We start from the raw sequence: 27148 nt of genomic DNA on the forward strand, positions 1-27148 counted from the left end.
CTGCTCCTGGGGCACCCCTTACACTCGGCACACGGCCCAGTCAGAGTCTAACACCTCCCCTAGAGCCCGCTGCCCATCTCACCCCCGTCCCAAGGAGAAACCTGCCTCTCCAGCTGTCCCTGGCTCCGAGCTCCCTAGGAAAGGAAGGTGCCTGCGGAGTGTCAGGAATAGCCTCTTACCTGCGGAGCTGCCTCAGCCAGGACAGCAGTGCCGGCGGGCCACTGCAGCAGAGTAAGCGCCAGGACAAAGTGCACCACCCCAAACCGAACCTGCAGCATCTGCAAAGCAGAACAACCTATTGAATCACTCCACCCCGACACACACCGAGGGGGAAGGGCACGCGACAAGGGCAGCAGGGACCGGTTAAAAGTGGTGATGGAAGTCAAGGATGAGCCAGCCCCAAACAGACCAGACACACGGAGTGGAAATGACTTGCCCGGGGTCACTCAGCAAAGCCAGGAAGAGCCCCTGGCTCATACATAGCTTAGTGGCTTATCCTGCCTTCCTTGATGCTCAGGAGCCAACCCAGCTCACACCGACCTGGCTGGGAATCTTGCCCTTGATTTTCATGGGAGTTGGGTTGGGGCCTCCAGCCCCAGAAGAAATCTGCTAATCTGTTTGTTAATCTGTTTCCATGCCCAGCCCCAGAAAGCATAATTCAACCCTCACTCTACCGCTCTCTGTTGACTCTCCTGCTGGAGCCGGCAGAAATAGAAAGGCTGTGTAAATATATTCTGATGATGTACGAGAGTTGTTTTATCCTCATTTTCGCAGATCTCTCATGAGATCGGGCAGACTATACCCAGCAGAAATGTTTGACTTTGCTCTTGTTTCCCACACTACAAGAGAGATGAAGCAAAGTGCTTGGAATCCTATTTTGAAAGTCAAGCTATACCATGTGTCTTTGTTTCTCTGCTTCTCACACGGGCTTTTCCTTAAGTGATCAGAACAACAAGCCATCTTGCCTATTACCCTTGTACTGATATTTGCTAGTACCAGACTCTGTAGAGGAAGGTATAAAAATGGTGTTATTTTAATTATTTTTACATGTGCTTCTGTTATCCGGTTTCATACCCTTTTCTTTTGTCCATAAGATTTAGGAAATGGCTGATATAAACCGGACTAACTCCAGAGGAGTCAAAGGAGAGAGACAAAGGAATGAATAAGGTGAGACTGAAGTATCCATCCATTTTGAGCAGTGATCCAGAAACTTACAGAGCGACACCAATTTACAGCAGTTGAGGATCTGGCCCGGGTTTCCCCCCCCGCCACCCTCCCGCCCCCCCGTTGTGGTGCTTTATAATGTGTATTTTTGTACTTGGCTGTGCACTGAAATAAAAAGTCACCATCTATCACCTTGCAGATAACCACATCCTGATTATTTGGATACAGGGAAGTAAAAATAAATGGTGAGGTTAAATACACCCGTTTCATATGGCTTAATGTCTGCACTGGTATTCATTCATCCCAAAGACCAAAGAGCTAAAAATGGCATCTGGCATACTAATAAAAATAAACACTATGGCACCTGCATCCCAAAAGACATTTGAATAACTAGCTGGAACTCAACTCCAGCAAAATTAGAAGGAAAGGAAATTGTAGGGACTAAGGTCCTGCTTCTGCTCCCATTGAAGTTAATGGCAAAAGTACGGTGTCATTGACTTAAATGGGAGCAAAATCAGGGCCAGCTTGAGACCGTATTAACCCCACCACTCCTCAGCCCTTGCTTCTGAACTCTCTGTATGAGGACAATGAACGTGCTGCCCCCCTATACGCTGCCCTCTCCTGCAGCAGAGAAGCACATTGGTTCCCCTGAATGTTGGGCCTGCTGAGGCGGGAGATGGAAGCAGGATTTGCCCTTCTGTGAGTGATTTTGTCCTAAATCATTTTTGCCACTGAACGCGAAGGCAAAGCCATTGATGACGGCACCAGCTGAACTCATCAAAGTCAGGGGAGTTACGTTTGTGTATGTCAGACATGAATTTGACCCACCACTTTTAACCATATATCCGGAGTTCAGCTATTTACACTAGTCACTTCTCTTTCTTCTTTTGTTCATCTATTGTATATTCCGATGTTGCCTGAACAATTCTACTCAGTTCCTTTGTCCCTTGGATTTTTTAGATGTCTGTTCCCCTTCTACCTGAATCATGACTCGAGCGTAATCTCGGGTGCGTGTTGAACCCTAGTGTTCTACCTCCGCACTCCTGACGAGAAATGTGAAGTTAGATCTGAACTGCTCTGAGTAAATTTATGACAGCAACACAGCTCCTGGCAGGATTTGTCCTCCTTGTTGTGGGCTAGATTCCAATAGCTTTACTCATGCTGAGTAGCGCTTACTCGACAAATACTCCCACTGAATGCACTGGGTCTACATGAGGCGGTAAGGTGCTACTCCATGTGAATGCGCGTCTCAGAATCTGTGTTATCTGAAATAAATAAAATGCTGTCCAGCTTTCAACAGATAAAATCGCATGTCTGAAATTTAGACATATTTATGGGTTTCACCCATATTTTAGCTCAAAACGCAGCAAAGCTTAAATTCCTGGTATAATTCAGCATCTTTGTTGGCGTTCCAATTAAAGCAGATAAAAGAAAGAACAGGATAAACAGCAGCAACCTTTGTCAGAAATCTGCACGTACCATTCGAAGCGCCTTTCCAACAGAAGGCCAAAACAAAGTAGAACGCTTGACCATCCGCAAAATGGTAACTCCCTAACATCAGACCCGCGGGATCTGCAGATATGTTTTTCTTTTTTCTTTTTTTCTTATAACAAAAGCGAAATGACATCCCCAAGCCAAGATGGCTGAACCAGACAGTGTAATTCATCACAGAATTCAAAACCATTGCCTATCAAAAATGTGAACAGCCATCATTGTTCTTTCCAATTCAAATGATCATATTTCACACCACTGTGAAGATTACTCTGAGTATAAATCACAAGTGCTTTATTTCTCCTGCTTGACAGTTAGCAACAGAACTGAGGCAAGACGTCATACACTGCACCGCAATCTTTCACTCTCCTGCCATTGTGCATTGATTACTCTCACACGCAAATTTTAATAGCAACATTGTAACATCTCCGCACTCCTCCAGAAATTTAGGCCTTACTCTTGCAGTGAACAGGAGCGGGCAGGCCCCTGGAGTCAATGGGGCTTTGCAGGGATGTGCCTGGACGGTGTTCAGAGGCAGGATCAGGACTGCAGACTGTCACCGCACTGCGCACCATAGACATGAGGTACTTCATGGCAACAACATGAAAACTCAGATCTTCCCGCTCTGGAAACACAGGCCCCTACTATTAGAGGTAAAGGAGAATCTCCATTACCTGTTAGTCACGCAGGGCCTCTGACATCATTCTCAGCAATTGTAATTCCATCCAGTAGAGGGCAGTGGTGTGCACGCTCAGCAAGCTGCTCGTACTATTTTGCAATTATTCAGGTGCCATCAAAAGTGGTCTGTTGCTCCCTGTGCTAGTGAAATGTATCGTTTTGTGAGTCTCTCCACCGAGGGTCTAACCCATTGTTCTTAAGATGCAGATGGCAGAGTATTCTATCTGAAACTAGGATATGAGCTACTAACAGATGCACTGGAGGCTCTGGGGAAAATCCTGCTCCCATTGAGGTCAATGGGCAAACTCACACGGATTTCCGTAGAAGCAGGACTGTGCCCTCAAGTGCATTCATTACCATAAAAGCCAAGATATTCCCATATCAGAAATTTCAGTGATTTCAGAAACTTCTGGGGAGCCTTGCTTAAATGCAAGTGGAATTATCAGTAATACCATGAAAATGTACGAGGAAGGGGAAAAATACCACTGCTGAATCCAGCACACAAATAGCTTAGCGTTGCTCTTTTGTTCTCATCCCACAGATGAGATATGACACACTCTGCAGAAAGCAGTCCATTTAAAAAAGACATTGAAGTATGGGACTTACTGGAAAATGCATTCCATAAATTATAAACAGTTAAAGCCAGATAGTCTCTGTTGTTAATAATGCATTTGCTGTTTTGGAAATCCACATCAATTTTTTTATTATATATATGATGCAGTCAGAATTAGCTTTTCTCTATGATCACTTCAAACTGCCTTTTACTATTAATCTGGTTAGTGCAATGACTGTTCAGACCCCTGAGACTGTAGGGAAATAGCTCACGGCAGGCTTCATCTACTTAAATCTGCTAGGATCTTCCAAATCTTGTATTTAAAATTGATGAACTTTTGCCAAGAATCCAAAAGTGATGAGTGACGTTGGGAGTCCATCTGAGGGGCTTGATTTTCAGAGGGTGAGTACTTAGCAATTTCTGAAAATCAGACTCCTTTAAGGTGTCACCCAAAAGTCATTAATCACTTCTGAAAATCTTGACTTTGACGTATACCTTCACTCTAACAACACAGTTGCCAATGCTTTATTCTTATTGCATGTGTTATCTTGCCATCTTGGCAATTATTTTCCTGCTATTTTGGTCTATGTTAAATTGTGCTTAAATGTTTTCTTGCATTTAAACTTTGGAAAGAAGGAGATGTGGCAAGAACACGTGCATGTAGATGGTTGCTTTGGCTGTCTTTACTCAGGCAAAACACTCATGGACTTCAGCTGGAAGTCTATCATCATGAGGACTGCAAGACTGGGCCCCTGGGGCACATCTACACTGCAGCTGACCCGAGCCTCTCAGCCCGTGGTAGACAGATGAGCTAGCTCCACTGAAGCTAGAGCACCCAAAATAGCAACCTGGATTTTGTGCCACCAGCTATCCACCTGAATACAAGCCCTGTTATTTTTAGTGCACTAGTTTGAGTGGAGCTCGCACGTGTCCGTCTCCCTGGGCTGGAAGGCTCACTTCCAGCTGCACTGCGGATATACCTATAATAGCAACAGGCATTCTCTTTGCTTCTCTTTGCGAGGGGACTTGCCTGTGTCAAAGGCCTGATCCTTCAGTTATACGCATGAGAGAAGCCGCTTTACTTCAGTAGGGCTACTCATGTGAGTAAGGGCTGAATCTCGGAATGTTGAATTCTCATCAGTGCTACAGGATATATACAAAAAAATACCCCGGGGTTTTAAGAGGAGACTACGCCCCCCCCCTCCCACCCCCCCTGTGAACATCTGAACTCGAACAAGCATAAATCGTGAGTAGCTCAGCTGCGGTCCATGGAGTTACACAGATGCAAAAGCAGTAGGGAGAGGATAATCAGGCATGGTCATTGTTTGCTCATTTGAATATTTTGTACAGCCCAAATAGTCCATGCAGGATATTCTAGGAACGTTTTCCTGGGAATTAGCAGGAGTTACACAATTTGGACAGCTTGCAAAACTAAGAACAATCTGTACCTGACTATCACCCACCACAAACAAACATTTAATAACAGCAAATGAAAAAAACTTTGTCTGAAGGCAATCATGCGTGGACATCAAAATGTATCAGTCACAAATGACTCTGACAAAATCCACCTAGAAGGCTAAGGGAAAAGTGCTAGATAAGCAGATTTTTTACAACATACAAGAAAAGAGCCATTAATGAGAAGCACCTATTTCCACCTTTGCTAGGCAAGATCATTGAAAGAACTACAGCATTCTTGGTATGCACGCTGGAAAACAAAACTTTATTAGACTGTTATCCATTGCCAACAAATGCTCAGCTCCTAAATCATTTATATATTTACCAAATAAGCAGGCCAACTTTTCTAAATGTTTCTAATCACTTTTACATTTCCTTTTTAAGACTTTTTTTTGCAAAAGTTTTCTTTGCTCTTCAGGCTAAGAATTAACAGCTCTTCAGTGTCACAGGCTTGTATGTCTTCAGCATTTCAAAATAAAGAAAACAAACCTTTAAAACAATCAGAAAGAGGAAATATACACAGACCTGAAATGTACAGAGATAGATACTAGGTTTTTATTCACACGTGCAGAGCAAATTTCTCTTTTCTTAACAGTGGAGGGACATAAGTGGAAGTTCTGCATACAGATAAGTACAGAATACGTTATTAGAGCAGAGAATAGTGCCCATGACGACCAGCTAAAATATACTTCCATAATTATACAGATAAAGCTCTTGAGATCAGCTCTGAAAAAGAGAAGAATGTCATTACAATGGTAAGGTCAATGGCCCAAATATTAGCTGGGATGGATGATAGACACATGTAACCCTTTTGAACAAAGATCAAACCTGATTATTGGTGAAGAAAAAATGTACAGCTGGGTGAAGATGTATTGTAGGTTGAAATTGTAGGTGATCTATTTCTTTGGGCTAACTCAGAAGCATATAAAGGTGAGTTACAATCATATTACAGGCAAGCTGTAGACAGTCGATGCATGTTGTAAACTGCAATGTTTTGAACCCGCTCAGTAAAATAACAGTCCTAGAACTCAGAGATACACTGAGCAGTTAGACGAAGTTCGAGTATACAAACCCTGATCCATCTGAAATCAGCAGTGAGTACTGATAAGCACCATTGCTCCGAACAGTAATATTTTGCACTTATAGAATCTCGATAATTTCTTTCACAGTGGTTTTTTTTATCCATAGACTTCAAAGTGCTCTACAAAGAAAGGCCAGCAGGATTATCTCCATCATATAGATCGGAAATTGAGGTCCAAAGAAGTTAAGTGACACCCCCCAATTTCATAATGAATCAGTGTCAGCGTCATGAATAATGCTCCTGATTCTCAACTCTTATGCTCTACCCATTAGAGAGGATGCTGCTTCTAAAGTGAGCAGCCAAGTAAGACTGTAGTGCACGCTCCTGTGTTTTAAGAACTGCAGAGATTTGAACACCAGTGAACAAAGCCCATGTTGGCTCCCCGAGAAAACTCCCCCTGTTACCTCAGCAGCCTCCAGAGTGCAGACCTGAAAGTCCTTTACATTTACACACTAAGTGACCCCAGTTACGGTAGCTGAGAGAGAGTGAGATTTTGAGCCCAGTATGAAGAAAGCACAGTTACAACCACTGGACCAAACTATGCTTTTAGTTACACCAGTGCAAACCTGAGTTACTCCAAATCTGGCCCATCATTGATATTAGGATGTCCCTTTATCCTTAATGCTCTTCTGTAGACACAGGAGCTTTACAAAAAGAAATGGATAAAGAACTTGCTGGCTAAGAGCTTTCCTGGATCTAATTTCTTCACCTTGTGCCTTAAAACATGTTACAGGTAACAGCCATGTAAACATGTCACTAAAAATACGTTATTTATTAAAGCAAAGCAATCAATCTAGCTATTTAACTAGATTGGCTCTTTAATTCCTTTAGAGCCAGAAAATGCATTTGATTTATTCTGAGTAGAACATAACACACAAAAGGGAAAAACAAGTAAAATACCACTATGATTTAGCATCTAGAGAGCACTTTACATCTTCTAAGCACTGCACAAGCATAAAAGAAAACAGCTTCTTCAATAGGGATGTGTTGTTTGACACTTGTTTAAATGCTAACTCGTTAGCTAACGGAAATATGTCTCTGTCTTTTATTATTAGTTCATTTCCAGTACCCAAATTACTAAGAGATGTGCTTCTTACTGTCAGACCCCAAAATGCAAAGAGGAATTGCACTTTTCCCATCAGACATGTGCCTGTGTGTATTTTGTGCTTGCTTGTTAATTTCAAAATGTTCAATGTTCATATGCTTGACAAATAAAGCAAATATTTAAAGAGTTTCTGTAAACAAAGCAACAGACACACACAAAAATCCCAGACCCCCCCCCCCCACCCGCCCCGTTCGTCGCTTATCTTACCTTGCCTTGGATACAAGCAATCCCAACTTTGATGGATGTTGCTAGGATCTCCCACCCTAACTTATCCCTAACGCTCAGCTTTCTTTCAGAGTTTTTATAGTCTCTGCTGTAGTCTCCAAACTCCAATCCCTGCCTTTGCTTTCACTTACATCATTTCTAAAGATTTTCCACTGATCCTTGCCCTAAACCTTTCTCTCCCTCTCACTCACACACACACTCTTGCCTCACATTTGTTATATTTATTGCTCGGATCAAGATGATTAGGTTGTAATTAAAGGTCTAGGGTTTTTTTAAAAAGAATCAGAGACATTCCTGGGAGAGGAATAATCTTTGGTAGCATTACCTTTCCTCTGAGCTCTTAGTATTGCAACCAATAATAGAGAAAACATGATGTCCTGGAATGTCTTTAAACAACAGTAATTCGTGGGACTACAGGAATGACTGTAGAAGGGCAATATGTACTTTAGAGAGAAAAAATACAAATAGTGCATTTTTATTAGCTGGTTATTCCTGTTGTAAATTAAATGAGGTGTATATAGAAAGGCAGGCTGTTTTATACATCTGTCCTAGGGACGTCGGTCTTTCAGTGGCATGTACGCTTATCTTAATTATGGACACTGCCACAGAGTGCCGGCTGTGAAAGCAGAGGGCCATTTTTAATAGGCAAAGCCATGGCGCCCATTTAGTTGCCTGAAATACCAGGCAAATATGAGTCTGTCATCTTCTTTATTGCCTGTCCTTCTTCTTCCATTTGCAAAAGGGTTCGTACAATGCAAAGTACTCTTTGTCCCAATCTTAAAGAAGCATAAAATTCCTGCTTGTGGAAAATCCATGATATGAACATTTGCAGACCCCTTCTTTATTTGACAAAAGAAGCTGACCAATAAAGGGTATTTTTGTCACTGCTACTGCTTTGATTTTGCAATAACCCTCCCAAAACTCAGTAGGGAACGAGAAGAAATTTTATAAGTAGCTTCCTCTTATGTGTTTGGCTTGCAAAACTATTGTGGAAACTTGGTAGCCCCCAGAACTAAATCTACTGGCCCACCATCTACCCTTATGAGGATGGTTATAAAAGAAGAAATGGACAATATTTTAACCAGCTGTGAAAAAAAGTATAACTCCCTCTCCAGGCAAGGACAGCAAAATGTGGCAGAACCGATATAAACCACAACAACAGGAAATGTCTGTCGCAAAATAACTTTCTTCCCATCCACGCCTGTTTCCAAAGCTGCAGCCCTTCCTTTTGGATGTGGAGTGTACCACTCTTATCCCTGCTTTTTTGACCTTACAATTAGGCGATGCAATGTGCTGTACATGGGGCTGCTGCATCTTAAAACCATTCAGAGAGTGAAGCTGGCGCAGGACACAGCCACTTGCTTATGGAGAAGAGCATCTTGTTGGGAGCAAGTGACACCTGTGCTCTGGGGTCTGCATTGGTTGCCAGGTGGAATTTAAGGTTTATAAAGCCCTAACTGCTCTGGCACCAGCCTACCTGGGGATCACCTCTCTTGCCCAGGTCACACTACCATGGCCCCAGGCAGCTCAAGGTGGATCCCCATGTTATAAAAGAGGGAGCAGCTGGCAGGGTGTTTTCTCTGTAGGTTTCAGAACTTGCCTCCCACCCCCACTGATCCAACATAGAATCATAGAATATCAGGGTTGGAAGGGACCTCAGGAGGTCGTCTAGTCCAGGCCCCTGCTCAAAGCAGGACTAATCCCCAACTAAATCAACCAATCCCCAACTAAAGCCCAAATCTGGTGACTTTCTGGGCATGCTGCAAAAGACACCTATTTGACAGGGCTGCTGGAGAAGGCTGAGGGCATGCTTCCCAGATGATGAAGAGAGTAGGTGACTGGCTGACTGAGCTCCTGTGGAACTGCTGATTTTAATGCTGGTGACCTTTCATCTAATTGTATTACTGTATAATTATGTTAGTGCACCTAGAGCCTTAGACAGGCCTCTTTTATCTTAAATACAAATAAATAAAATAAAAAATTGAATGCAGCATTTCTCAACTCAGGGATTGTCAAAGGCAATGGGGGAGAGGAGGTCATGAGATGTTGAAAACTTCATGGCAATCCAAGGAAAAGAAAACCTGGCTCCCCCACTCCCCTCAGGCCCTGACCCTTCAGGATCAAATATTTTCGTCAAACTTTCCAAACCCACACAAAATAAGTTAGGCAGGCTTGCCTTTGTCATGGATGCGTTTTTTTAACTCTTACTTTTATAGGAAATGTAAAGGGGTTGCAGAGCTTTTTGACTTTGAATAAGTGGCTGCCAACTTGAAATGGTTGAAAGACCCTGGTTTGAGCCGTTCTATTTTCTTCTAAAACTCAATGGCAACCAAAAAATTAACCCCTGGAGGTGACTTTTCATCAAGGTGTGTCAGGAATTCATGTTAATGGGGGCCCAAGAGTCCAATCAAAGTTCACTGAAGTCAGAGGGGGTTGGACTGGGCTCTAAATACCACAATCAACAACGCGTTGCAAAGTTACCCCATAGTATAAGTGTTTATATTTAGCACTGTCCACCATGTGAGGCCATTGGAGGTTTGGCCCAGGCTTAAGCCCTCGCTTAGTGCATGTCGCTCAGCATCCCAAAAACCTGTTTTCATTTACTAAAAAAGCAGGCCCATCCCGGGTTTTTAAGCCTCCTCAGCTGAACTCAGTGATTAAATCTGCTTAAAGATGACTGGCCTTCACCAGCCAGGGCTGTAGGAGAATTTTGTCCCGACGCACACTTGCTCTTATGAGCTATACGTAGGTCGTGTGACATGATCATCTTGGTAGCTGCCGCTTCATGCCTCAGGCACCGCCCCCCTTCCAACTGACCCACTGTCTTCTCCTTGTCCCCAGCGCTGTTGGCTCACTGGGCTGTCTCAGCCATCCTGCTAAGACACAAGAGTCCGCCCCTTCCTGACTTAACAAATCAAACTAAAAGGAAACAACAGCTCCTATCCCTCCTTAGACTACATGGCTCTTCCCCAGCTGGCCCAAGCTGCACCCTCCCAGGGTCACACAATATATTCTCCCTTGCTGGACTACAGTTTCTCTTCTAGCCCCATCCTGGGCTCAGCAGCCCATTTGCCCTGTTGGTGCAGGGCCACAGAAGGGAGACTCGGTTCTACCCTGGCTGCAAGTCCCCACCGGGCTCCATAAATAAGTACAAGCATTATCTCCCTTCAACAGCCATCCATACAACTTCCTTCTGGTCCCTCCTTGGGGTCTTTCTCTGTCCAGTCCCTAGAGCCTTTCTCTTTCTTGCTCTGTTCTACCAGCTGTCTTCCCAAGCCTGCTACCATGGGCAGACCAACCTGAGATCACACCCCCACCCTCCCCACTGAACAGCTGGCTGCTAGTTATATAATCATCCTGGCCAATCAACTAACCCCTCCCCCAGTCATATGACCACCAACGATCTCTCCTGGAGACTACATTTCCCAGTCCTCCCCACTCTTAAAGGGCCAATTCTCCAATTATGCCAGGGCTTGCAGGATCTGCTCTTAAAGGGGCTGCCTGATTGTGTTACGGGTACGTTATTATTACTTCAGTGTTCCTGTGGAAAGAATAATATTAACTGGAATTCTGCTCATTTGTCTGGAAGAAACATGAGCGTGTCAAAGTTTAAGAAGAATTCTAGTCTCTACACACAAAGCACTGGGCTGTGATTTCTAAGCAGATTTACTCACTGATTTAAACTGGCTTCAGTGGGCCTACTCCTGTGAGTAAGTGCTCACCAGTTGAGTAAGTGTTACAGAATCAGAATGAGCTGCTGCATGTTAAAAATGGAGCTCTCCACTATGATGCATTTGCAGCATTCCTGGCACTCCAGAACAGACAACTTCATTCAAGCAGCCTTTCTGCTATCACCAGCTTGTGACGTCATGACGGGGTACATCGGTGTGGTTCAGTCCATCACCTGGCAAATTCCAATTATATATTCTCCTGGGGATTCATTCATGTTGATTTATTGTTTGCATTTTAGCAGCAAGCAGAGGCTTCAGTCAGGAGTGGAGTCCCAGGTGTGGTACAATCTCAGAGGAAGACTTCACCCATCATCCCACAGATTGAACTCCACCAAAGTCCATGGGCATTTTGCATAAATCACCATGGAATGACATGGCTCCAAACCTGTAAAAGTCTGCAGTTTAGAACTCAGTCTGTATAGTGCCTGCTTTTCATAGATTCATCGATTGCAAGATCAGAAGGGACCAGTGTGATCATCCAGTCTGACCCCATGTATAGTACAGGCCAGAGACCTTCCCCAACATAGTTCCTAGAGCAGATTGTTTAGAAAAAATATCCAGTCTAGATTTTAAAATGATCAGTGATGGAGAATCCACCACAACCCTTGGTAAATTGTTCCCAGGGTTAATTGCTCTCACCGTTTAAAATTTACTCCTTATTTGCAATCTGAATGTATCTAGCTTCAACTTCCAGCCACTGAATTGGGTTAGACTTTTCTCTGCTCGACTGAAGAGACCATTATTAAATATTTGCTCCCCATGTAGATACTTACAGACTGTGATCAAGTCACCCCTTAACCTTCTCTTTTTTAAGCTCAATCGATTGATCATTCTTGAGTCTATCACTATATGGCATGTTTTCTAATTCTTTAATCATTCTTTTGGCTCTTCTCTGAACCCTCTCCGATTTATCAACATCCTTCTTGAATTGTGGACACCAGAACTGGACACAGGATTCCAGCAGAGGTCGCATCACTGCCAAAAACAGAAGTAAAATAACCTCTCTGTTCCTACTTGTGATTCCCCTGTTTATGCATCCCAGGGTTGCATTAGCCTTTTTGGCCACAGCATCACACTGGGAGCTCATGTTCAGCTCATTATCCACAACTCCCAAATCTTTTTCAGAGTCTCTACTTCCCAGCAGTCATAATCATTGTGAAATACTGAATGCATCCGATGAAGTGAGCTGTAGCTCATGAAAGCTTATGCTCAAATAAATTTGTTAGTCTCTAAGGTGCCACAAGTCCTCCTTTTCTTTTTGAGAATACAGACTAACACGGCTGCTACTCTGAAACCTGCCAAAGGTATAGAACATTTTCTCAGATTGGGCCATATGCTGTCAATTCTTACTCAATGGAAATGTTACTTGAGTAAGGATGGAGTAAGAACACCAGGATTTAGCTCACTGTGGTTGTTAGAGCTGGCCACAATGTTTGCTAAAACATCTGCCATCAAAAATAGGGGTTTCCAATGGAAAAAAAGTGGGGGAAATGTTAAAAGGTAGAGAAAGTGGGATTTTTCCCACCAAAATGATCTGAATTTTTTTTGGTGAAAACTGAAATTGTTCACAAAAAATCCCAATGAAAGCAAAATTTCTTTGTTTTTCTCTAAAATGTTCATGAAAAAAGAAAGCTCCATTTCAAGCAGGTCTGATAATTATTATACTTGATGCCAAAGAACTAAACACCTCAGGCCAGATCCTCAGCAGGCATCAGTCATTGTAGCTCTGCAGACGTTAATGGCACTGCACTGATTTACATCCGCTGAGAGCCTAGCAGGTAGCTCTTTTACCTCAGAAGTCAGCTGGCCAGATTCTGATCTCAGTTATAACAATGTAAAACCAGAGCAATGTCAAAGTGGAGTGGAATCACACCAGATTTACATAAATGTATCTAAGAACAGAATCCAGCCCAGCATTGTATGATGCTATTATTGCTGGGGAGGAACGTCCAATATTGCTTTTCTTACTCCTTTGTCTGCTGTGTCAGCCATCTTGAATTGTTTAAAGTATGGTGCCTTCTTCAGTTTAGTAAAACATAGTGTTTTACCCATTGTAATGTGTCTTTTTTAAAGCTCCAAAGCCAAGTGACCACATCATGAACTCATGACCAGAGAAGCTGCAGTATTTTAATATAGTCACTATGGTTTTCACTTACAAAAGTGCAAGTAAGTATGGCTGGGTTATATCAAACCTCGAAAAAGCAAGTTGGAAGAATGGAAACACTTTCAGATCCTGAACTGGTATGGAATGGGACTAATCACTTAATTCACCTTTTTTGTGTGTGTGTGTATATTGCCAGAGAGCAGATGACTATAAGAATGTCTCTTTACACACACACACACACACACACACACACACACAATGAAAGCCAAAAAGATGTAATGCATACACTGTGCATTAACAATGTGCACACATGTTTTCTGAATAAAGATAAATTTTGCTTCAGAAGGAAAGAATCATCCTAGGATCTCTATTATTAAACCTGCACGCTGTCAAAAGTAGCCTTTTGTTGTGTCACTTCCACTTAAGATGACTCCTTGCAGCTACATAGATTATGAAAGGGCAAAACCCACAAAGTGAAGTTAATTTACAAAAAGTCAATAACATTTTGGAGGAATGTTAGACTTTTTATTAATAGTTTCCAATGTCTAAAATGCCATTTGGGTCTGAATTAAGTACTTGTGGGAGAAGCCAAATCACAGGCATCCTGGGGGACCATACTAATAATAATAAATAATCCAGGAAAGTTGATTGCAGGGCAGGCTTTCCTCACACCTCCCCGACTATGAGGGGAAAAGACATGTCTTGGAGTGAAAAATACTGTCTATCCTCCATGCCCAAGTCCGTGGCCCCACTGCCAAGACTATCAAGAGCTTTACCAATTGTGATGGTAAATAAACTGATATGGACAGGTGTCCTCTAGGGCCTGGACAGACAGCACCATCTCATTTCAAACAGACCACCAAAAAAACCCATCAGATGGTGGCAATTTTTAGTCTCTACCGACCTGCTGTGGAGTCAAACTGGCAACCTAGAAACGCAGAGCTGTAGAGCCTATTCCCTGTCCACGGAGCCATGTAACTGTGAATTGGTGTCTTACTAAATATAAGATGACATCTATTGAGACAGCTTAGTCTTCCAGGTTTAGATAAGGAAAAAAACAAGGGCTTTCAATTTTTTTTACACTGATTCTTTTGTCCAGTGTAGCCATTTGTGCTGATGTGGTTCATTACCTGAAATAAACTCTTTTCGATCCATCCAGCCAAACGTTTTTAAGGAGCCACTGACCCGCCAAAGTGTAGCAAAGTATATGCCTTTGCAATGGAACACATACTTTACTCTTAAAGCTAATTACAAATGTGGCTATAGAAGCATGACATTGAATGCAAGGTTAGAGTTTAGCATTGTGGCACCGAACTGCCAAAATGAAAGATATGTGGTTACGTGAAAAAATCATCAGTGCTCCATACTGAGCTCCCAGCTTTTGCAGTTCCAGGCAGTACCTTTCCCCACAGGGCTGGGCTCTCACCCTCTTCTGCACCACTCACAGCTTTTTATTCACATCCCCGGAATTCGGAAAGTGGAATTCACCGACAGCAAGGGGGAAATCGAAGAATTATAAATGATGATGAGGCTTAGTGTGATGGCAAAAGTCTGGCGAAAAAGGGCGGGGGCACAAGATAACCCCAGTCACCCTACTCTGGGCTCTGACACCATCATTACTAATAAAGGGAGTCCAGATGGGCCTGCATGGGAGTCTCCAAACAATGCTCGGTGCTGGAGGAAAAGGAACCAGAGACCATCTTTTTGTTATATATGTATGTATAGCGCCTAGCACAACAGAGCCCTGTCCCTTGATTGGTGGCCTCTAGACACTACTACCATAATAGTAATAAATAATAATAATGAGTCAGCCACATTCTTCCCTCTTAGTCAATATTGAACCAATCCTCAGTATGGTGCTGGGGAGCTGGGGCTGCTGGGCCTGATTCTGATCTTATTTATGTTGGTTTTGCTCTGGTAGAAATGCCCTGACTTCAGCAGAGTTACTCCCAAATTTACTCCATATAAGTTACTTCAAAATCACACCTGCTGTCTTATAGCTGAGATGTAAAGCTGAAGCCTTTGGCCACTTGTGATTATTAAAGATCCCACGACACTTACTACGTTTGCCCTGGTATTCTGGCCAAATTCCAACATTCCTGTTACTTCAAATGGACACCAACATTTTCACCATAGATTCATAGATTTGAAGGCCAGGAGGGACCACTGTGATCATCTAGTCTGACCTCCTGTATAGCACAGGCCAGAGAATGTCCCCAACATAATTCCTAGAACAGAGCTTTTAGAAAAACATCCAATCTTGATTTTAAAATTGTCAGTGATGGAGAGTCCGCCACGACCCTTGGTAAGCTGTTCCAATGGTTAATTACTCTCACTGGTAAAAATGTACACCTAATTTCTAGTCTGAGTTTGTCTAACTTCCACTTCCAGCCATTGGATCATTTTAGACCTTTCTCTACTAGACTGAAGAGCCCATTATTAAATATTTGTTCCCCATGTAGATTCTTATAGACTGTGATCAAGTCACCCCTTAATCTTCTCTTTATTAAGTGAAATAGATTCAGCTCTTTAAGTCTGTCACTGTAAGGCAAGTTTTCAAATCCTTTAATCATTCTCATGGCTCTTCTCTGAACCCTCTGCAATTTATCAACCTCCTTCTTGAACTGTGGACACCAGAACTGGACACAGGATTCCAGCAGCGGTTGCACAAGTGTCAGATACAAAGGTGAAATAACCTTTCTGCTCGTACTCAAGTTTCCCCTGTTCATGCCTCCAAGGATCGCATTAGCCTTTTTGGCCATAGCGGAAGCTCATGTTCAGCTGATTATCTACTCCCTTTTTCAGTCTTTTTCAGAGTCACTGCTTCCCAGGGTAGAGTCTCCCGTTGTGTAAGTACGGTCTACATTCTTTGGTCCTAGATGTATTATACATTTACATTTAGCCATATTAAAATGTCTATTATTTTCTTGCGCCCAGTTTACCAAGTGATCCAGAGAGCCTTGCATCAATGACCTGTTCTCTTCATTATTTACCACTCCAATTTTCATGTCATCCACAAACCTTTTCATTAAGGATTTTATTTTTAATTCCAGGGCACTAATAAAATTCTCCAATAGCGTAGGGCCAAGAACATATTCCCACGGGACCTCTCTAGAAACACACCCATTCAGTGATGATGCCCCATCATAATTAAACCATTGTGTCGTGATGCTGTAATCTGCTAAACAGCTGCTGCATTATAACAAAGAGCAACAACAGAAATGATAAATTGCATAGTGCTCTTCATCTTCAATTATCTTTGCAAACATTAATCAGCCAATTAACTCCCCCTAGAGGTGGCTGCATCTCATCTAGCGCCAGTTGGATTCTTCATTACAAATTAAATTATCTGATGAACTGAGACCTTTCATCTTCAGCATTGGAACATTATGAATGTATTTGCTCCTTACAGTTGTTGATTGTTTCTGTTATGTGATTAGACACCTCAGATACAAGCCTGGTCTACACTTAAAAGTTTTGCTGGCATTGCTATATCCGTTAGGGGTGGTGTGTTTTATTTGTTTGTTTTCATTTGGGTTTTGGTTGGTGTTTTTTTCCTGACACAGCAGTGCCAGGAAAAGCCCTAGCGAAGATGCACGTATCGCTTATTTCTCTCCGTTGCACTGGCATGAGCTATACTGGCAAAAGGACCTTTTTGGCAGTACGAGCTGCCTCTGCATTAGAAAGGTTTGTTGGGATAGCTATACGGGAAGAGCAATGCTGGCAACATTTTAAGTGTAGCCCATGCTGTGTAAGATTCTTTCTTTTCACTGGTTGCATAGCCCAGAGGTTTAAAGAGAAGTCTAAAGAATGAGGAATGACAAGTAACCAATAGCAAATAACTGATCCTGTGGTTTATGCAGGAATACCTGCTTTGCATGCATAGATTGGCATTTGTACATCAGGAAACTCATCCCTGTGCCACGGTTCAGCACAAGGACTTGTAGGGCTCAAGTGGGACGCAAATTTCACATAGGCCTTAGGCTGGCTTTTTGCATAGGTGTGAATTTCACCCACAAAGAACAATCATTCTCCAAACAAAAATCCTATTGTCATGGATGTTCACAAATAGTAAATAGAAAGGGGGCACAACATGACTGACCTGAACCCCAATGAGTGGTCATTGTGAACACTGTCTCTACTGTATCTATACCTAATTTCAGCAATGGACGGTACCTTATATCCCTCAGAGGGCCAATCCTTCTCCTGCCAAGGTCAAGGCTAATCTTTACTTTTTGAGTTCTGTGGGACCAGGATCAGGCTATAGTCTGCAAAGTGCTTTGTGATGAAAGCTGCTCTGCACATAATGACCTACAAAAAAGTTGCATTAAAAGAATACTAAAGTTTCATAGTCAAACTCTCAAAAGTAGGAAAAATGCCGGAATTAAGGGCTGCCCGTCCATCTGTAATACAGCCCCTTGTGCGCATACATTATGGTACAATCGTCAGTTACATGATCACCCAGTATTTTTTCCAGAGAGCCCTGGCCTCTTTCGGTGCACAGGATGGCCTGTACTAACTACTCATAGTTAGCTATAAAATATTTATTTGCTCCTTACAGTTGTTCATTGTTTCTGTTATGTGATTAGACACCTAATATTTATTTTTATCCTCATCATGCAAAGCGTGGCCCCAGGCTTTATTTATTGCACACTATTCAAACTCTGCTCTGAAGAGAGAATTATTAATTTCCTCATGAACTTGTCTCTGGTGCTAATTGCTATAGTATCTGAGTGATTCCTAAACACTAATGAATTTCTTGTAGCTCACGAAAGCTCATGCTCAAATAAATTGGTTAGTCTCTAAGGTGCCACAAGTCCTCCTTTTCTTTTTGCGAATACAGACTAACACGGCTGTTACTCTGAAACCTTGTAACACCCTTGTGAGGTGAGGAGGTGGTATAATCCCCAGGGTCCTAAAGGGGAGGCAGAGAGAGACTAAGGTAAAAAGTCTCTACTAACTTGGGGTGCCCAATCTGAGAAACCTATGGCCTGATGTTTCAAAGTAATTAGCATTATAGCACTTCATTTGCTCAGAGCACAGCTCTCATTGACATCAGTTGCTGCTGTGAGCGCTCCGCACTTCTGCAAATCAGACCTTGGGTCTCAAGTCAGGCACCTGGAAAATGAGGAACACACAGTTAGTGACCACCTGAGAACATTTTGGGTTAAGTGATTTGCCCAGCGACACACAGGAACTCTATGGTAGAGGCAGGGATAGAATCCAATTTTCCAGGGCACCAGTCAACTAAAAAACAGCAAATTCTCTTCCAGCAATCCCCTATCTCATTGCCTACAAACCTTCCTGCATCAGCAACAAATGAGACTGGGTCCTACGGAAAACCGTCCTTCTCTGCATAACCCTGATTCATCCCCAGAGCAGGTCCATTCTGTGCACTGAGGGAGGCAGGGGTGATGTGAAAAAAACAGGATGTGATCATTGTAATTACAGCCTGTGTCATAAAGCAAAGTCACAAAGGGATGCAGACAACCTTAACACTGGCATTTCCTAATTTTTGAATGCTTGACTTTGCAACGTTAAAAATGTTCTTTCAATGCAGGCTTATTGGGTGCCATTTCCAAGGGTTTTTTGGGAAAAACGCTGAAAAAAAATTTGGAATCATGTGGAACCATAGTGAGCTGCAGACGGGACATCGGCAAGGTTGGCACCTTTAGATCCAGAGCACAGACTCTGCTACTTGAAGGGAAAATACTCTGGTGGTTATAAACTCTTCTTCCCTTGTCTGCCTCCTTCTGCCCTTGCCCCTTGCAGAGAGTCAAAGATTTTTAGGCCAGACAGGACCATTAGATCATCTAGCCCAGGGGTGGCCAACCTGTGGTTCCGGAGCCCCATGCAGCTCCTCAGAGGTTAATATGCGGCTTCTTGTCTAGGCACCAACTCTGGGGCTGGAGCTACAGGTGCCAACTTTCCAATGGGCCGGGGGATGCTCACTGCTCAACCCCTGGCTCTGCCCCAGGCCCCAGCCCCACTCCACTCCTTCCCTCAAGGCCCCCGCCCTTTCCCCTGAGTCTGCCGCGCCCTTGCTCCTCCTTCCCCTCCCACCCCCCAAGCCTCCTGCACACCACAAAACAGCTGATTGCGGCAGGTAGGAGGTGCAGGGATGGAGGGTTAGGTGCTGATCAGCGGTGCTGCAGGCAGGTGGGAGACACTTGAGCGGGGTGGGGAGCTGATGCAGGGCTGCTGACTTATTACTGTGGCTCTTTGGCAATGCACATTGGTAAATTCTGGCTCCTTCTCCGGCTCAGGTTGGCCACCCCTGATCTAGTCGAACCTTCTGCATAACACAAGCCACAGAATTTCATTCATTACTTGTGTATTGAGCTCACTGTCTTTCTTCGACTAAAACAGCAAGGCTCCTAAACCCCAAAGTCTGTCCCCATTCTCCCTCTGTCCCTGTTCCTCCCCCACTGCAGAAGTACGACTCCTCTACTCCACTGCCCCTAGTCCTCCCTATCTCTGCCACTCTCCCACCACCTGGGCTCTTCCCCCTGCTCCTCACCCCTCTGCATTGCAGCCAGGAGGTTTGCTCTTTCTCCTCCACACTTCCTGAGCACCGGGACAGCAAAGGAGAGCCAGACACCCTGCTCTGAGCTTCTGTGCCCACCATCACTGCAGCGCACCAGAAGACTGGGAGACCGGGGTGAAAAGCTTGCTCAGTCCTCACAGTCCCAGAATGGCGCATACTCGGTGCAAATGGAGTCTTTGGAGAATTTGGCTGGCCAATCCTAACAAGTCTCTGTTAAGCCAGTGTGAACTGAGATTTTCGGTAGCTCATAAATTAGCCAGATTTGGTGGATTTTCCTGGGGAAGGCAAAAGACACACCCTTGATCCCAGGGTGGCCCCCCTGCCAAACATCAAGCCCCCTGCTCCAAAAGACCTGGCTTGCTAAAGTTTCTCAGTGAAAATCTTGCAGAATTTTTTTCACGACAGGGAGAAAACATATTTTCCCCTAACCTTGTTCGGCGAAATGGTGGAGCCAGTTTTGCTGAAACTTTCAAAACAAAGAAACTCAGCCTGAGGCAGACACCTGGCATAAAAAACTTCAGCCCAGACCGTTAAAGTTTAGCAAAGTTACAACTCACTGACAACATGGCCCTATGATGAGACGCGTTAGGCAATCTTACCTGTAGGTGTTGCTACCATCTCCGCCTACATAAAATACAGCAGCTAGAATACTACAGAGCTGAAGAAGTAATTAATAATCAGCACCGGGAATGTAATCCTCGGGGCATCAGCTACTCAGACCAAGTTGTGGTACATGAAAGACCATATAACATCATCTTTAAAATTCAACAGATACCTTCCCTTGCTTAAACCCTGTAACACTTCCATGAAGACACAGACATCTCAGGGTTCAGTATTCACACTGTCTGTGCCTTTATGTGCATCCGTCTACCTGTCCTGCTCTCATTCATCACATCAGCTCACTTCCTTAAGTAGGAACGCACATTTCACACAAAGCCCTCGAAGCTTACACCTCTTCCTTCCACGCTCCTGGCCCAAGTTATCCCAGGTGTGAGTCAACTGGATTACACCAGGGAGGAATCTGGCCCTCGATCTGCATTATCCATCAGGGCAGATGTACTGGCGTTGTGCTTACTTGACAATTAGGCTTGGAACCCAGAAGCAAAAATGTAATGGAGTTTCTCATGTAACCATATATTTATTTTGGTTACGTGCGGCTTCAAGACAAATCTAAAATGGTGCTGGACAGCTCTGCTGCCCTCAAAAGAAGTTTGTCAGCAGAGTAACAATAATGTTCTGCTGCTGAAAATGATGTGCTGGGCTTTATGGTCAGCTTTTAGGTTTCAAAGTGCTTTTTCCCCCCTTTGATATTTGAGCCCTCCCCGAGCAGCAAATCCTCTGGGTGTGTACATGGCTCTCCAAGCAATGGTCACAGGAAGACCTAGACAAGCGCAAAAAAATACGCTGACGGCATCTGAAAATGATTTGTAATGTTTGAGCCGCATGACCTCAGTCGCATTAACATAGTGATTTAAATACTGCGGACGGCTTGTCTGATCTTCTTTTAGAAAGTTCTTATTGGAATTATTAGGCATCCAAGATATATTTAAAACCAACCATCCACCATTGGAATGAAATAGAGAGCAGATAATGCTGACTAAGCATTGTGTACCCAATCTTGCAGCCCTTATTCAAGCAAGTTGCCGTCAAGGGAACAATTCATGTAAGTAAAGAATCCACATATCAGGAAGGACTGCAGGGCCAGGCCCTTAAACTGCATCTTGTCATGCAATACGGTAGTGTAGATGCTACCTGACATATGGCCCCTTATGGACTCAGTGCAGGAATCTTAACAGAAGTAGAACCTTGCTATATTAGAGCAAAGCTGCAGTCAGAAAAATGACTGTAAAAATAATATTGTGAGGTCCACTTCTTATTCTCTGTCAGTGACTTACAAGAAGATAATGGATTTTCCTAACCAACAGTTTTGCAAATGCAAACTGGGAAGCTGGGATGTGGAAATACAGCTATGGGTTTAGGATTCTCCCCACCCCATCTTAGATACAACTGCACCCAGATTCAGTTGTGATGGATGTCACAGAAGTACCTACATGATCGATCAAGCCATACCAGTAAATACTTCAAATGTAAGCTGTGTGGGGCAGGGACCTCCTTGTTGTTCTTGTTTGTACCGCGCCTAGCACACGGGGTCCTGCTCCACAACTGGGGCTCTTAGGTGCTTCACAATACAGATAGATAGATAGATACATAGATAGATAGACAGAAGGGGTGTATGGGGATAGATAGATAGATAGATAGATAGATAGATAGATAGATAGAAGGGGTGTATGAGGATAGATAGATAGATAGATAGATAGATAGATAGATAGAGGGGGTGTATGGGGATAGATAGGTAGATAGATAGATAGATAGATAGATAGATAGATAGATAGATAGAGGGGGTGTATGGGGACAGATAGATCGATAGATAGATCGATAGATAGATGGGGTGTATGGGGATAGATAGATAGATAGATAGATAGATAGATAGATAGATAGATAGATGGGGTGTATGGGGACAGATACATAGATAGATAGATAGATAGATAGATAGATAGATAGATAGATAGATAGATGGGGTGTATGGGGACAGATAGATAGATAGATAGATAGATAGATAGATAGATAGATAGATAGATAGATAGATAGATGGGGTGTATGGGGATAGATAGATAGATAGATAGATAGATAGATAGATAGATAGATAGAAGGGGTGTATGGGGACAGATAGGTAGATCGATAGATAGATCGATAGATAGATAGATAGATGGGGTGTATGGGGACAGATAGATAGATAGATAGATAGATAGATAGATAGATAGATAGATAGATAGATAGATAGATAGATGGGGTGTATGGGGACAGATAGATAGATAGATAGATAGATAGATAGATAGATAGATAGATAGGGTGTATGGGGATAGATAGATAGATAGATAGATAGATAGATAGATAGATAGATAGGGTGTATGGGGATAGATAGATAGATAGATAGATAGATAGATAGATAGATAGAAGGGGTGTATGGGGACAGATAGGTAGATCGATAGATAGATCGATAGATAGATAGATAGATGGGGTGTATGGGGACAGATAGATAGATAGATAGGTAGATAGATAGATAGATAGATAGATAGATGGGGTGTATGGGGATAGATAGATAGATAGATAGATAGATAGATAGATAGATAGATAGATAGATAGATAGATAGAAGGGGTGTATGGGGACAGATAGATAGATAGATAGATAGATAGATAGATAGATAGAAGGGGTGTATGGGGACAGATAGATAGATCGATAGATAGATCAATAGATAGATAGATAGATAGATGGGGTGTATGGGGATAGATAGATAGATAGATAGGTAGATAGATAGATAGATAGAAGGGGTGTATGGGGATAGATAGATAGATCGATAGATAGATAGATAGATAGATAGATAGATAGATGGGGTGTATGGGGATAGATAGATAGATAGATAGATAGATAGATAGATAGATAGATAGATAGATAGATAGATAGATAGATAGAAGGGGTGTATGGGGATAGATAGATAGATAGATAGATAGATAGATAGATAGATAGATAGAAGGGGTGTATGGGGACAGATAGATAGATAGATAGATAGATCGATATTCTTCCAAAAGAACTTAGCTGACAACACTGCCACTGGTGCACAAGGCAGAACAGAATCCAGCTCTCGCTTCCACAGCTAAATAAGCTCTGCAGGACTGACAGGAGTGAAACCTTGCTTTGGTCTGTAAAGTGAGTGGACCCTCGAAGGCCCAGGGGAAGCAGGCATGCTGAGCAAGAAGGGGCCATTTGCACATAGGCACTTCTCTGACATGCTTCAATATTCCTAATTTATGGCCAGTTTCTGCAAAGTGCTGAGCACCCTGAGATACTGCTGGGAGCAGCAAGCACTCACCATACTGCAGGGGGCATTCGGCAGCTCACAGGATCAAGCAGAGAGCTAGTGGCTGGGAAATATGTACACAGACCGGGCAGTCTCTTTCCTCCTGCTCACAATATACTCACAGGACCAAATCTGTTTGGAGTTACTTGGGTGTAAAGCTGAAGTAAATCAATGGGTTTCATACACTTACACTGGTTTTACATTGGTGTCACTTCACTGACTACAGTGGAGTTACTCCTAATTTACACCAGTCTGAATGAGATCAGAATCAGGCTCAATAGATCTTAGACTGGAGTAATAGAGAGCAGAATCTGTCCCATGTTTCCCCTGGGCAGATACACCATCACACAAAACTGCTGTAATTGGCATTAGTGGTAGATTGACCATTGATTTCAGTGGGAGTAAGCACCCAGCTGGATACAATCTGGAGCCCAGGGGGGCTGGTTAGATTGGCAATCAGGTCTGAAAAAAATAAGGCCCCCAAATGTCATCCTAAACTTAACTGAACCACAAACAAACTCCTCTGGAGATTTAAAAATGCTCTGTTATTTTCTCCCCCTCATTCTTTTTATATTCTCACCCCTGTGATCCAAGTTGAAGCAGGGATCAAAACTGGAGCCTGGTTCTACACTCATGCTGATTTCCAGCTGAGTAACCCTGCTTACTTCAGGGGTGTCACTCCTGATTTACACCTCTCTAATCAAGGCACCCCCAGCTGCATGGAAGGATAGTCCTGGGTGAAGGCCCTGGACAAAGATTCAGGGAAGCTGGGTTCAGTTATGCACTCTGCTATGCATTCCCTGGGTGAAGTTGGGCAAGTCTCTTAATTTCTTCCTGCCTCATTTCCGCATCTCTAAATAGAGGATAATATGCCTTCCTTTCTTCCCCTTTTCCCATCTTGCCTGTTTAGACTGTAAACTCTTCAGAGCGGTGGCTGTCTCTTACTATCTGTATGTCCAGCGCCTAACCCCAGCCTCAGTGGGGTGTTCTAGGCACTACTGTAATGCAAACAATAGGGTAGAGATACTACCACCCTTAGGGGGCTGATCTCCCCATTTCATGGGTTTAAATACAAACCTCTCTCCTACAATATAATCTGCAAAGGCTCACACAGCTTCAAGCAGGCAAGTGCTGTAGCTAATGACCCCGTGTGTTATTCTTTCGGGCTATGTGAAATATTCAGTGTCAGGGAAAGGATTTCAAGCTGCACAGACAGCTTCATAGTTAGAAAGCAAAGAAACCTCAGCGACGGGAACTGACAGTGACTTATTGCTGTAGGTGCGGGGAGCGCTCGCTGCTCCTCCTGTTACCAAAATGTCAGGGTTTGAAAGTGATGTTATTAAAGCACCACAGGAGTGCAAAGATCTGTGTAAACTGAGAGGATAATCGCCACGCCGGCAGAGCATGAACGGCTTGACTGTGTTGAAATTATGTTATTTGGTGTCCCTCTAATTTGTCACATGACTGGATGCTTAAAAAGCCCCACGGCATGTTTTTTTAATCTGGGTCTATGACAATTGCTTTTCCTGCAGCGGACGATGATTTGTAAAGTGATTTTTCTTATTCCCAAACCACCCAAAATTTTGTAAATTGGTTTCCACGAATTACAAGTGGTTTCGAAGTAACCCCTGGCTCAGGGCGTTGTTCTGCTTTGGGGCTTTCACTGCCATGAGATCGAGTCCAGGGAAGATGGTTATTTCTGAATTATTCTATTTTTACATTGACATTTCTTTTGCAGCAAGACTGCAGGAGACTCAGCATTGTCCCCGCTCTCTTCATTATTCTTATTCCCAAGCAGGATTTCTTCCCAGCAGCAGAAACTCTCTGCTGTTTGCAGTGCCACCACAGGTTTCTTCCTCTGCACAGGAGTGTGTGCCGCAGGGCCAGATTAGAGCTGCCTGGTGCCATAGACACAGCATGACATGGGCCCCCACCCCAGCACCAGCTAGAGTGGTATATTGCCGGGGAATAGGATCAATTTCCCACTGAAACTGGACTGGGATCTCCATCTGATCTTCCAGAAGACACCAACTAGCTATCCAATGGTAATGACTTTTGGTCACTGTTGGCTGAGGATAGACTTGAACCAGCAGCCTAGATGAGAAAGGCGCAAGGCCTGATTGTGAACACTCACCAATGCAAATCAGGAGTGACTCCCCTGACATCAGCGGATGCTGAAAGCTCCAAACATTTCAAAGAGGGAGTTCAGCACCTCACAGGATCAGTCCCTTATGTCACCCTAGAGCAGAGGTGGCAGCCAGAGAGACAGCAATGATATATAATCCATCCCAGTTCCAGGAACTGTGGCTGTAGTACGTAGATCCTAGTGTGCACCTCTTGGCCTGGGAATCATTGGCAATCAGCGCTATTGTAGCAGTGATAGAGAGCGGGAGAGATGGAACAACATTCTGCAAGGCCCCCTCTTGCAGCGGGAGCCCTAGAAGATTGGCATATTTTTATGGCCATGATACTTATGCACTAATGACCAGATAGAATTATTTTGAAAACCATTCTCCTAGCAGCAAAGGATCCAGACTTGGTGTTTGCCAGCTGCCTTGAGGATCTGATAAGTATCTTGGTCTCACACGTGTCTGATCTTGTCTCTTCCCAGCTAGGGAAGCCAAATGGGCAAAGTTAATTTTATTTGGGTGTTTTAAATATTTCTTCAGACATGATTTAATGACCTACCTGAAAAAAGTAATGCTTATCAGGGAAAGAGGGTTCTAACAACTGACCAGGAGGAGGAGGAAGAGGGGAAGAGAAAGGATAAACAAATGAATATGGACACAAGTTTTAGCTGTATTCCAAGCACAAACAGTGGAAAATACAGTCTGGTGCCAGGGACTCCTTGAATCCAAATTCTCTTTCTATGTACCAGCCTCTCCTGAGAAAAAAATAATAATGTAAAGGAGCAGAAATAATCATCAGACAAACTCTGGAAGCAAGAACTGCTTGTTCAGGTGAATTGCCATGAAAAATCCCCCTCTAGTTCCAGAGATATTAACACATTCCCTTCGCCCTCTGAACTAACAGCATCCACACACACAGGAGAAGGAGAGAGAGAGAGATCTCTTTGCAGAACAACTCACAGGCAGTC

The 27148-nt window shown here is 43.4% G+C and overlaps 1 protein-coding gene across 3 annotated transcripts in view; it reads right to left on the bottom strand.

Moving 5' to 3' along the window:
- OSTN (osteocrin) overlaps positions 1 to 27148 on the bottom strand; it is a 172651-nt gene that overhangs the window by 15731 nt on the left and 129772 nt on the right. For 2 of the 3 annotated variants that reach the window (XM_074963342.1, XM_074963340.1), the window contains exon 2: positions 180 to 278. In XM_074963342.1, coding sequence (XP_074819443.1) covers positions 180 to 278 — 99 coding nt within the window. Of the gene's footprint in view, positions 1 to 179; positions 279 to 7734; positions 7802 to 27148 lie in introns of those variants that run through there. The other variant, XM_074963343.1, reaches the window with a different exon arrangement.

Source organism: Natator depressus, chromosome 9 (genome assembly GCF_965152275.1).
Source record: "Natator depressus isolate rNatDep1 chromosome 9, rNatDep2.hap1, whole genome shotgun sequence".
Classification (NCBI taxonomy): Eukaryota; Metazoa; Chordata; order Testudines; family Cheloniidae; genus Natator; species Natator depressus.